This window comes from Manis javanica, chromosome 12 (assembly GCF_040802235.1).
Source record: "Manis javanica isolate MJ-LG chromosome 12, MJ_LKY, whole genome shotgun sequence".
Classification (NCBI taxonomy): domain Eukaryota; kingdom Metazoa; phylum Chordata; class Mammalia; order Pholidota; family Manidae; genus Manis; species Manis javanica.
Window position 1 is genome coordinate 28,357,664 of NC_133167.1, and position 13,639 is coordinate 28,371,302.

Genomic DNA, 13,639 nt, shown 5'->3' on the forward strand with positions numbered 1-13,639 from the left:
CCAGGTGTCCTGTTATTGAGTGTTGCTGCCTGACAAAGTGCTGTTGTTGAAGCCAAGACATGGTATCACTCCACCTCTGGATCAAAGCCTTTGCTGAAGGGTAGGTTGGTTAAGGATCTTAAAGGGTTCAATTTTGCACATTACACATAGAAAACAAAACAAGGCTTGTGTGTGTGTGTGTGTGTGTGTGTGTGTTTGTAGTGATCTCTAGCTCAGCCATACCTCACACTCATGCTGCCTTCTTTCCTGAGCCACCCAGAGTTCTCTACCTAGGCCCCATGTCCAAGAGGCAGCAGTCCTGGATTTTTGGTCTGTCAAAAATGCCTGCAAAGCTCCTATATAGCCACAGACACTATCCATTATGCTCAGAGTTGAGGTCACATTATTATGATAGCACACAGTAGAAACAGGGTTGCACTCTTGGAAGAAACGGTATTTTGAAATAGTAGGTCACTTGGCTTCTTTGCTACTCACCCCTCCTCACTGGGGTTCTGTGGGGTTAACAACTTTGCCTGTACATGTAAACCTCCCGCTGGAAAACAACCTTGCTTTCTCAAGTCACATTAGCCCTGACCCTCCTCGGAAGGAAGCTGGATGCTGCCTTTTGGCCTGGAAGGCCTGCCCCTCCTGGGGCCGGTGTAGGGACCTTGGTCACAAGGCCCCAAGGACTGGAGACTTTCTGTTGGCATATGGGTCTACTTGTGGCTGCTGGGATATTTTAGTCTGCAGTACAATACTGTGCACTGACCTTAAAGGATGTCTTTTACATGAATTTTTTAGTAGAAAACATAAATAAATAACAGCAAGGTACAGCGCAGTCACTCTTTGGAGAAACCAAGTGGAACTCATTAATCATGGAGAACAGGACTGTCTGCCTGCTGAACCCAGGGATAGAATTAACTCCCTTGCTACAGCAGCCACCACGCTGGTGCCTTACCACCAGGCCCAAACTCTCTACAAATTGTCAGTTAAAGAAAAGACTCTGATTAAAATCCCATCAGCCACAGCTGTCTAAAATTTTCTTTTGCAAGCACTCTGCCCACTTTAGAGAGATAGTCACAGAGATTGTGTGACTTGTGCAAATGTGGCAGGGGGGATATAATCCTGGAATGTCTACTAGTTTGTTACTCTCTTAAATGGGGACCGAAAAGGTAAACCCCAGATATTTGAAACATCTATTAAAATGAAAACAGGTACACCATCTGATTCAGGAATCAGAGAAAACATGCACAAGGAGGCAATTTCAAGGATGTTCATTGCAGTATTGTTTACAATAGTAAAAAATCTAAACACATTCTGAATGCCCACCAGTAGGGGAGCAGTTAAAAAACGATGGCACATCAACACACTATGGAATGCCATACAACTGCTAAAAAAGTATGGGTCACTCTATCAGTGTGTCCTGAAGTATCCTCAAGACTTTGTCAAATGAAGTCAGTCATCCAACACAGGAGCAAAAGGCTACGACACCATTTCACAGAACAAAACCAAACCCCACACAAATCAAACTACATACTTAGACATGAACATATATGCTTGTAAAGGTCTAAAACATGGCCTGGAAATATATATCTCCAATCATCCGTTGTGTTTACTCTCTCTGAGGAGGAGACTGGGGCTGGTTAACAATGAAGGGGACTCAGCTTTGTCTGTCTGACCTCCATTCTTTGAGGATGTAGTTATGATTCACTTATAACTACACTTATAAAAAAAAAGAGAAAATCAGCTAGTTCCCATCCTAAAATTTCTCCCAACAATGTCTTTCAGGGTCAGTTGCCAGTCTGGTCATAAGCCTCCAAGAAAAGGTGTTTCTCCACTCAACACTCAGTTCTGCCTCCAGCATGTCAGCTGCTAACTCTTCAAATGGCCTTTCCTATTTTCTTGGTCCAATGCTGGTGGGACTTAAGTGTTCTGTGTTTGGACCTCTTGGAGGTCAGCAACAGCAGAGCCTGAGAATAATTACTTTACCCAGAAAGGAGGATAAATGATTCTCCATCCACTGCCCACTGCGGTTGGGGCAGGAATGGCCCCTGCGGCTGCGCTGAGGCACCTGGACCCCCATTTTGCCGCACTGTGCTGAATCACTCTGCAGCCTTTCCCCAGATCTCACATATCCTCAGTGCTTAGGTTTGGGCCAAACGGAACCCTTCACACAGTTAGTGCAAACATATACACCAGCTGAGGCCTGCAGCCTGACAACTTCTAAGCATACAGGTTTCTGATCGTATCTAACCTCCAGACATATTCCAGTGCCCCTGATCTTTGTCAGGCTTAATTAAATCCTACACTATTCCTAGCTTTTAATTTATTTACATAAGGCGATTCTTTTCTCTTCTGATAGTAAAACCATCATCTGGCACTCCCTTCCCCCCTCCTTTTTCGCCGGTTGGGTTTGCTTTGTGTTTTCTTTGGGCCATCACTGAAGTGGATGAGAAGCAAATTACAGGTGTGAGAACCCCAGTGATGTGTGCAATTAAATACAGAAAACAGTCCGCATGTACAGACTGGCAGTTTGGCTTATATGTGTAGCCCAGAACACAGACAAGCCCGAACTTAGAAATGAAGCTCTTTTGGTCAAAGATCACAGAAGCGCTGTAGCATTTTTGCAAAACAACTGTAGAATCAGGGAAGAGGGGCAAGAAAACCAAACGGCCCTGGCAGATTGGCTGGGCTTCGATTATCTGGGCTAGGAGGGCAGAGACTTGCTTCAACAGCAAGAAGACACATTTAAACAATCATAGAGCCAGGTAGGAGGCAAAACAGACCACACTGGGCCTTGACATCTGGTATTTATGCCCCATGGAAACACAATTTCTGTAACGTTTATGCATGGGTCATTCTGAAATTGGTAACAGTGCCATATTTGACACCTGAGATTAGAGTCCAAGTAGTCTTTGCCCTTTTGGGGAACAGAGAGTACTTCTAGAGCCTTGGGACTAGACCAACACAGGAAGAGCAATGACGAAACTGTCAAAGGTAGCTCTAAAAAAGTGATGCTAGCAAAGTGTAAGCAATGGCTCATTTAATACAGTCTGGTGAACTTGATCCCAGGTGACTTATGAAAATGTTGACTGAGCCTGGGTCTTTGCCTGAAATAAATGCATTTGAGATGCTTTCATTTCATCCTTTATAGTGGGAACAAATGGGTTTAAGGAAAGCCAAATGTTATTTAGACAAAATGTGTAATTATGCTTGTCACTAGGGGAACAAACAATGTGACAATCATGGACATTCTACTCTATTTTCCTGCAGAGGACACTGACATCCATCCTGAGCCATCTGTACTAACCAGCTACCTATAAGATCTGATAACCAGAAACTCTGTTTCCTTTCAGCACCGCTTGGACAGGGTTTGCAGCTGTAAAAAGCACTCCTTTCTGGATCCAGGTTTAGAGAGGAAGGGAAACAGGACTTGGGCAGAAAGAGGGTCTCCTGGACATCCTTTCCTGAGGACCTTTAAGGATGGTTCTCGGACCCCTAAGGAAGACTCTTGAATGGGTGGGATGCTCCTAGTATACCCCATGAATAGGGCGTGGTGGAAAATCCACGATCTCTTCTTGACCACGATCTAGATACAATGAACAGCTGGGAGGTTGTATTTCCTAGATTCCCCACACCCTCTAACCCAATGCTCCCCAATAGAAACATTTTTCATAACTACTCACTAACTATCTAAAGAGGCCACCAAAGAAGAATGCTTGTCAACAAGACCTGTCTTTTTGAGAAACTTTCCCCAAGTCCCTCTCTTTAGAGTTTTTATAGGAAGTTCCTTTCATAAACTATTCCACCCTGACTGTTCCAGGTTCTCAGTAATCATATAATTATCTTCATTACTTGCTTGAAAATTAAGTCTGGACTACCCTTGAGCCCTGAACATGCTGTAAGTTTCCATTTTGTCTGGGAAAGTGCTCATAAAGTGGAGATGAACGGCCTCATGGAAGTAATAATTTGGTAGGCGAGGGGCAAGATGTCGCTGTTTCTCCAAAGGAAGCTGTCTCTGTGGACTGAATACATGGTTGAGCTTCACTGGTCCCACTCCCTCTGGGGCCCTTTGAAAGTAGAGTCCAATCTCCAGGGATTTGCCTTTAAGAGAAATTTTGTGGAATCACATTGAGCAATTTAGCACTTAGCAACTTTTGCAAAATCCCTCACCAATCATAAAAGTTGGCTCAGCTGCACAAATTGGATAAAACTCCTAACAAGCAGTAATAAAATTAAAAGAAGGAAAAGCTAGCATTCAGCCTCAAGGAGAACACCCACCTACCTCCCACAGAAATGCCCTGTAGCTCAGAAGGCAGTGTGTATCCTTTGGAAACACCAATTTATTCAAAGCCTACATTTCAACTTTGTTCTCACAGGCAAAAGGGGGAAAAAAAATACCCAGATGTTTGTATAAAAATATCATCATTTTATTACATTCCACACAATACATTTTCAAATAGTTTCCAATGTCCACAAGTTATTTTGACACACAGGCAACTGAGCAATGCAAGAGATGTCACAGTTTTAGGGAGAGGGGATAAGAATAGGAAGTAAAAATCTTTAAGTTTTCTTGTTTTGTTGTTGTTCTTTGGTAATGTTTGATTATTTAAGTTTGCTTGCCTGCTAGTTTCATTTTAAAGACAGGGTCACTTTAAAGATGGGTTATCAACCTCAGAAATATTACTGGATTTTCTATCCTATTCTGGCTTTAATCCCAAAAATGTGGGATAAGGGAAAGACAATTTTGTTACATTTTCAGCATCCTGTTTCATCAATGGCAATGCTACAATGCTTTTTTCTTTCTTTTTTCTGCCTTCACCAGTGATTAGAGGATAGCAACTGCTAGCATAATTTCAAGGAAGGGACTTTTCACTCCAGAGATAAGGGTTGCTTTTCCAGAGCTGTTGACATGAAATCTCTATTAAGGCAAAATTTTACCAGCCAAAGCTAGACCTTCAATGCATTCATTGATTCATTTATATTGAAACAGTTGCTATCCCCACTTTGTCTTCTGAGAAGCAACTCTAAACACATGCATGCATGCATTCACCTGTTCAGTCTATTTTTCTTAGAAGAGAGTGATCCTTCCCTCCCTCTTTGAAATACAGAATTTGCTTTTTAAAGCTGCAAGTCATGATTTTATAGGAGAGCTGCCCTTTTAGCATAGTACCTGGATAATACTATTAAAGTTGCTGGGATGGATGGGGAGAAGGAGAAAGAGAGAGAGAGAGGTGTGACATCCCCAGCTGAAGTGCATCCACAGAGATTTGAGCAGTCTCACATCCTCAACTATGGCATGTACATGAAGACGATGCCACACGGGGCAGCAGATAAAGACACAGCAAATTCACAACGTTGTTGTCATTTTCTTTTAAAGAAGGGCAATCCTCAAGGGTATATGGTAACTCAGACAGTTGCTACACTGGCTGGATTTTCCAGGTATGATTTCCTGACACATGCCTCTTTGGGGTGCCTGCAGGGATGTCAATCATTTCAAGGGAATGCCTGGCCCCAAACGCATGACGGGATGTGAACTCCCGAGATAAAAAGCCCTTAGTGACTCGCATGAAAGCCATCACAGGGCGTCCTGGGCTCCGGCCCCTCCTCCTCCTCCCATTTCTTTTTGCATCCTCAGCTAGGGTAGGACACTTCTTGAAATCTCAAGGTAACTCATGCTCTAGCCTTTCATCTTTCCTTTTCTTGGCAGGGCTGCTGTGGTTGAGAAAGAGTAGCTCTTTGAAATAGAATAAGAGTGGGAGAGCAGTTCTTTTAGGAGGATGAAACAAACCAAATGCAAAGTGAGTCTGTGTGCTGGAGGGACCTGCATGGATATTCTGAAAGAATGCTAAGGGTCTCTCTCCCAAGCAGCCAAAAAAAATCATTAGTATTTTGTTTTCAGATGGTACCTGGAGGCTTTCATCCCAGGCAAGAGAGATTCTTATACTTCCCCAGTGGATTCCTAGCAGGAGGGTAAGACATAAACATCCCTAAGGCTGAGCCCCAGTACACTGAGAATTTCATTAAAATATGCATTTTCTATCAATGAAATTGATTTCATTATTGAATCCATTCTTTGTATAATATCATTAGGCAATTCATCTCCAGCACCCCTCTTCCCTGTGCTGTTTAGAGAGGATGAATGGGCAGCAGTAGATTTACCTTCATTACACCTTCTCCTGATGAGGCAGCAACAGCTGGAAATGCCAGGCCAGCCAATGAGGGTGTATTTGCCAGATGCTATGAATGCTTTAAGGGGTAGCACACTGGTACATTTAAAAAATGATTACTTTTTATTCTCTCATAATATTTAAATAAGTCAGATGGGCAGCCTTACATTTTAGTGGCTATAGATTCAGACACTGATACCATGAAAGGAAAGCAAATGATCCCTTTTCCCCCGTATTTTACAAACATTACTACAATGACCAATATAATACCAAAGAATACGATTTTTGACCTCATCAGCTCCATCCCCAGCTGGGCACAGCGAATCCCCCTGGGGTAGGAGACTTGAAAGAAAACACTCGGTCCTTCCTTCTCCCTTCTCTCCTCCACATCCTCCTGATCCAAACAGATGACTGTTTTCCTTCATCAGTCTCAGATCTGTTCTTTTCTATGACTTATTCCAAGATGGGACTTAACTGATAAAAGCTAAACATTCATTATGAGCTTCTCTTTTATAAGGCAACATGAGACAGATTTGCTTCAGGGCTGGAAGTAGGGATGGTTCCACACGCACTCAGTGGCGGTACCTTGTTACTTCAAAGGTACCAAGAGACGTGACAAGGGGTCACATCTGAGTGCATCGTGGGAAGCTGCCTCTCAGGTCAGGAGAGTTGGGAATGGGGGTAGGGGTAGGAGGGGCCACAGTTCATTTCGTGTGGCCTCTAGCTTCTCAGGTACCTGGAGATGACAGTGGTAGCCAACAGAAACCCAGCCAGAGCTAGATAAGGCAACAAAAAGCTTCAATCTCTTCTCCAAGTAAAAACTAGTACAGTATATTATTTTCCTGTAAAATGTACTCTTGGAGAAGTAACACAAGACTTAAAGGGGGCCCTCTCTGAACACGCCCATACGCTCCCCCTCCCTCACAACAAACCAGCCTTTCTTTCTCACACATACACGCACACACACAACTATTCACACACGCAAAGGTACACTCTGTACGAACGCAAAGGTCCAGGCTTCCCCTCAAGTCTCCCGGCAGCTGCCCACCCAGAGGAGGTATGGGTAAGGCAAGGGAAGGAGACAGGGACCAGTCTCTGGAAGGAAACCAGCTGAGCCTGGAGTCGTGAAGGGCTTAGGGGTGTCTCTCTTCTCAGACTCCAAGATGCAGCATTAGACTTGGGGTTGGTTGGTTTGGAATCAACGAAAGGGGGATGAAAAAAAGGAACCCAAGGAGAATGATGGGGATGGATAAGAGTGCCCGGGGTTTGGGCCCCGAGGGAGAAAGGTGTCTGAAGAGTTCACACAGAGACTATGCGAGGAGAAAAAAGTGCAAAATCGAGGCAACGTGTTTGCAGTCTTTCTCGTTTGTTTTGGGTGCTGTCCTTGCTTCGGCCCTCAGCAGTGCGAGCTGCGGTCTTGCTCTAGTTTAATGGTTAGGGTGGGCTCCACTGCCAGAGGGGCCCCGTTGGTGTACTGGGAGGTTTTGTAGGTGATGGAGTGATCTGTCTTCTTGGCCGCATAGCGGAACCGGTGGTAGTGGAGCACCAGGGCCAGCGCGACGGAGACCAGCACCAGCACGGCGCCCCCGGCGGCCATTACGTAATACCAGTAGGCTGGGATGGGCTGCACGGGCACCGTGTCCACTGTGGGCTCGGTCCCTGGTAGGAGGGTGCCCCCTGGTGGAGAGACACAGAAGAGTGTTGCTAGGCTGAGAGCATGCAGACTAATCAAAAACGAATTAAAAACACACACGCACACACACACACACACACACATGCTTTGGAAGGGGACAGGGGAATAAGATGGTACTGAGTACTTAGTTCGTGCCAAGCACTTTTAAATGATTGATATTATTTCTTACTCACACCCTATGAGATAGGTACTGTTAGACCCATCTTACAGATGAGGAAATGGAGGTTCAGAGAGGTTAAATGAACAGCGGTTATACAGAAAGTAAGTAGGAAGCATGGGACTCAATCAAGAACTTGATGACTACAAAATTCTTTTCTCCTTTCTGTTACATCACACTTATCCTATACTATGTAGAAGCATTATAATTCACACACATAAACACACACACACACACACAGGCAAATGATGCTGAAATGACTTCTGGGATTACGTGAGGCTGATTCTCCTAATGGGTGGAAATACAGTATTTGGTCTGGCTGGCCAGCATTCTCAAACAATGTATTAATTAGGCTGGCTGGACTTGAAGGTAAATTCCACTTGGGCTTGCCAAGACTTCCATGCCCATTGACATCAGCCTGATCTTGTCTAAACAGGCCAATTATCACTGTCAAGCAATGACTAGCACATCTGCCTTTTTTTAATTGGATGGAGGATTTTAAAACCTGATTGGAGGGACACTGCAACAAAAAAATGTGGGCACAAAATGAGAGTCGGTATGTGAGAGCAAGAGTAGGTGAGGGAGATTATTCTGAATCACGGAAGAAACAGAGGGAGCCAGAGAAGCTAGCAGAGGATTTAGGAGGTAACTGCTTTCACTGGCCAGGCCTCCAGTTGCCATGGAGATGATGTAGTAGATTTAAGCCCAGGGTAACTCTGGGGAAAGCCTGGCTAGAGTCCCACATGATGCAAAACAGTGCTACAACTTGATTCTCCCAAAGATTTACATCAGATGAGAATGTGGCCCAGAATGGGACTAGCAGCTTTTGAGCTTGCCAAAACCAGACATGATCTTTACTTCTGAAAAATGATGTCTGCTTAACCTATGAAAAATTCCTCCCTTGCTTCTTACATCAAGAGGCTGTGACCAGAAAGGGGTACCCTCTTTCCACGGGATCCCCTGGGGGAGGAAGCCACGTGTGTGTGGGTTGTTGCCTTCCTCGTGCACCACTGGTCCTACTCTGTGGGTGCATCTCTGCTTAAGATGCACAAAGGGCTCATTTATATTTTCATGCTCCTCAGCCCGCCCATCCCCAGTGAGATTTGGGCTTCCTCATGCAGAACTTCCTCTCATCTTGGTTTCTACCTCAGGGTAGGCACAAAGAGGCACTCAATAAATGCTCATGATTAAAAGACTGAACGGAAGCAGAGACTCTTATTTCTGAGCAAGTATTCAACAACTCCTGCAGCCCGCACACCACAACTCCTGTCTTTGATTTGGGGAACAGTCTTGGGGTGGGGCACATCTTCAGATGTCTTCTCAGAAGTGGTAGAAGAACAAGGAAATCTTTCAGAGCCTGCCACCCTTCCAGCTCTTAATCACTGATTCCTCTAGTTTTAGGGATTCCTCTTCCACTAAGGTGCAAGGTCCATTAGTGCCTCTCAGGCCATCAGAAGTGCCGCAGTACTGGAGGAACTTTGACAAGGATGTGTGACACAGTATATACCGTGGCAATGGTACCACAGCCCCTGGTGTGGAAAGGACCCCAGAATCCCAGGATCCCCACATGCCCCTTTTTACATTGTCTTCATTATCACCTATTCTGTTTTTATTTCTTCCCAAACCATTTATATCTTTTAATAATTTCATTCCGGTAACTAAATTCCCTCCCTCCTCCTCTTTATCGGTGGCCATACTGAAAATTATGCATTGAAACAGAAAGAGAAAGCAAGACTCTGAAAACGGCTCCTTGAAATGGCCAGCTTGCGAGCTGCAGCAAGCTGGTGTCAACTCATTATTCAGGTCACCAGGAGTATCTGCTGCCTGGCAACCATCCTGCCGCTGGATTTGCATGTGGGCTCAGAAGAACATACAAGAAACAACAAAGTGTGCAGGGACAGGCCCGAAGTTCCTCAGCACCCTTCCCTCACCCCAGAGGGCATCCTCGGTTTGCTCTGATTTCGATATGGCTCCACGGTGAGGGCCGCCCTCTAATGAGGCTGCAGCTCACCCCCGAGGGGAGAGGAAGGCGACGGTTCCCCAGGGATGAACTCCCTATCTGAAGCACCTGGCCAGGCCACAAAGGCAAGAGCACAAATTTCTGCAGAGCAGAAAACGGTCACTACTACTTACATTCTCCTGATCAACACATGGTCTCAGGTGAGAGGTTTGCTTTCCTTCTGCCAAAATGCTGGTTTTCAACATTAAATGTCCCCCACTATCCCCCCAGCCCCACAAATACTCAGGGCTCACAGGGCTGGGGCCGGGGCCTTAATGCTACTCCTAAAGAGTTTGTCATGACAGACAAAGTTGGGGTGCTGTGGGGAGGAGTCACTGGGCCCTGGGGGAAGGTGAAGTCTGGGATGTGGAGGACATATTCAGGATCAGTTAGGGCCCTGGCCTCGGACTTCTGCTGTGCTTGGGAGGACAAACTCCACTTCAGGTATAAGGACGCTCTTCCCCTTTCCTACTAATGCTCCTTTTCCCCCAAATTATCAACATGTAGAAATTATAGTGACAGAAGCCATTTGGCAGACATTTTATTGGTTCCTTAAACTTCTTCCTTGGACATGTGTTTAGGAGAAATGCAAACACGTACTACGTGAGTTTGTGCTTTTAATGTTAAGAAGTTAGAAAAGACAGGATATACCTAACAATCTCCCCAGAGCTCCAACAGGCAATTTTTGGGTGACCTGCAGTTGGGGGTCAGAGTTTCTCAGAACATTCTCCAGTTAAAAGAGACTTGACTCCCACTGGCAGGTGGGTTGCTAGTTTGGAATCCAGCTCTGTGGCAGCATGCAAGGGCTGTATGCTAATGAGGCTTTGATTTGCCAGACAGAGATCATAGGAAGGTGACAGGTCATAGGGGTTAAATCCCTTCCCAAAGCACCTTCCCAGATAATGGCAGGAATCCAATGGATGCCAGCTGGCTGGCTGAATGGCTGGCTGGGTGAATGAACTAACGGACGGATGGATGGACAGATAGATAGAAGAAAGCATTTTGAACCAATATTCAGATTCCCTGGAAAACATTAATGACCCACTGATATTTCACATAAACAGTCATTCTTGGAAAGTGTTAGAGATTCTGCTAGCTCCTACCATGCCTGCACGCAAATAAGTGGCCCCTTTAGGCAGATGCCACCTGCACCAGGTATCCAGGTTGGCAAGTAGCTCTACGTTAGCCCCTTCTGCTTGCCCCTTCTACTGTTTGAGGTGGCTACACCATTGCTTTACAACAGAGGAGCTCCACAAATTTAAAAAAAAAAAGTCAAACCCACCCAAACAAAAAACCCCCAAAGGATCCTGGTCTAGGTCTCCCCAAATCAGAGCAAGAGTGTAGGTGAGACTTCAACTTTGCCCAGAGCTGGTGATGTGCTGACCTGAATGTTCCCTTTGTTTGCACTAACCTCTACTGCTTATTCACATTATCTTGCTTTTTCTAATTGGAAAATGCTTTCAACTCCTGAACTATTTTTCACTAATTTCCACCCTCTAATTCACCACAAAGTTTTCTCATTGTGTGCGATAATGAGAAACAGATATTTAAATAGTCAAGAACTCCAAGTGTATTTGCAAGGTTGAGCAGGCATCCATCTGTAAAAGTTCTGAACCCCCTGGAGAAGGTGGGGGCTGGGGCGCAACGTGAAGTCAAAGAGTTTTAATTCTGAGAAACAAATACTAAGAAGCCATGCATGGGAGGAAAATAAAGGGGGAAAAAAAACCACAGTAGGTATAGGGTTCCTTCCATTCCTATTGCACAAATAGGATTGCTGAAGTAAGAAGCCGCCACAACAGCCGCCAGAGTGGGCACTTCCTGTGTACTGGGTGCTGGGTTGTGTGCTTCCCCTGATCAGATCATTTCGTGTATGCCTCATGGCCCTCAGATGGGGGACCTGAGAACCTGAGAGGTAAGTGGTTTTTTTCCTGGGTTTACCTGGAGGAAAACTGAAGGGGAGAGCAGAGCAGCACACAGTGAAACCCTACGATAGACGGCTCAGAGCCCTCAGGAGGTTCGCATCTCTGGAAAGGCACAGGGGCAGGACCGGAAGTACGAGGCCCGTGTCCTCAGCTGGTGCCGTGGGCCAGGTAGCCAAATCGGGCCCACCACCTATTTTATTCCACTACATTTTGGAACACAGGCACCCCCATCACATACTACTTATGGCTGCTTTTGTGCTACAATGCCGAGGTCGGTGCTTGTGGCCCAGGGTCTCCTAAAGCTCAACATGTGTACAGAGAAAGTGTGCAGACCCCCATTCTAACCAAGCAGGGATGGAATAGGAAGTGCCCCCCTCCCTTTGCACCTGCTACATGTGTCTGAACCTGTCTCACTGAATCACTGAAAAGAGAAAGTATCTCCTGCAGCTATGTTCATGAAATGTCCACCGGGCCTGGAGAAAGTTAGCTGGTTTCCAAATGTTTTGAAAGACACCAATGGTGAGTTGTCTCTCTCAGAGGGGAGGGAAGAAAAAGGCTCTTTGCAAACAAGAACTGTTTTAGGCCTGGCTTTTCTCTACAGGTTGAAAAGGAAGTGCCGTGAAGGGGCATTTCAGATAAAAAAAAGCTTATTTAATTTGTGAGATTAAGCAAACAAACAAAGAAGGTTGGCTCCTCTAGAAAAGTTTACAGAAGATAGAAGAAGAATGTGGTCTCGCCCACTGATCTGTTGGGAAGAATGTAAAAGTACAAAATATTCCTGAGAAAGAACTCTTTGGCTTTGCCTTACAAGCTGTGTCTGGAGGGTCATCGGAAGGTTTCGGGTGGGCTAGCAGAACCTGGGCTGACCCCCCCACATCTTTCTAGAATGTCTCTAAATTCAGGTCCATGGCTGGCTGAAATCTGGGACACTTCTCTCTATGGTGCTAGTTTCCTTAAACTCAGGCTTATCCTTTCTGTTCTTGGAGGGAGGAATGTCAGCGAGCAAAATTTTCTTCTCCCTTTAGAATAATGAATGTTGGCAGCTGTTTAGATGAACGGTAAACTTTAAACTTGCAGGGAGGGGATGTGTCAGGCCTCTGTGACAGGAGAGGCAGCGTGCACAAGTCACCTCACAGAGGATGCCTCAGCGTCCCCTTAGGCAGGCAGTGGCAGCCAAGCCCTTACCGGTTTACATGCATCTGATCTCCAGGCTTCCTTGCTCAGCAGCACCTAGCCTTAACCTAGCAGCTGGAGACGTAAGGGGAGGGGGGCACATGGAGAAGGAGGCACAGCCCACAGCTGCCCATTTGGAACCCTGGGAGGGTTTAGGAATACTTCTCTGCCTTTCATCAGAGAATTATGTGCAAGGACGTCATTTAACCCTCACTGCATCTTGGAAGTGCTTCTAGTAGAGAGAGGCATGGAAAAGGGCAGCCAGGGAGAGGGGGAATTGGAGGCCAACCCAGGTCCTGTGCCCTGGGGTGGGGGGGCATCACACCAGTGGACAAAGCCTCTGGGAGGCAGCCAACCAGGGCTGAAGGTGGAGATGGAGGACAGATGGGCCTGGGAAAGGGCAGAACCTAAAACCTGAGGCATCTTTACCCAGTTCTGTCACTGCTCCACAACGCTATGGCCGCTGCCTACTAGGCTTGGCACTGTCTTGTCATGATCACTTTCTCCTGCGTTTACCTGGGTGAAAACTGATGAGGATGCAGAAAG

At 45.8% G+C, this 13,639-nt stretch overlaps 1 protein-coding gene across 8 annotated transcripts in view; it reads right to left on the minus strand.

The window, feature by feature from the left end:
* Positions 1 to 13,639, minus strand: part of NRP2 (neuropilin 2) — a 116,319-nt gene that overhangs the window by 18,509 nt on the left and 84,171 nt on the right. For 2 of the 8 annotated variants that reach the window (XM_017653685.3, XM_017653684.3), the window contains exon 16: positions 4,388 to 7,826. The exons of the other annotated variants lie outside the window; for them this stretch is intronic. In XM_017653685.3, the coding sequence (XP_017509174.1) occupies positions 7,546 to 7,826 (281 nt within the window). In that variant the 3' untranslated portion in view covers positions 4,388 to 7,545. Of the gene's footprint in view, positions 1 to 4,387; positions 7,827 to 13,639 lie in introns of those variants that run through there. 8 annotated transcript variants of the gene reach the window in all.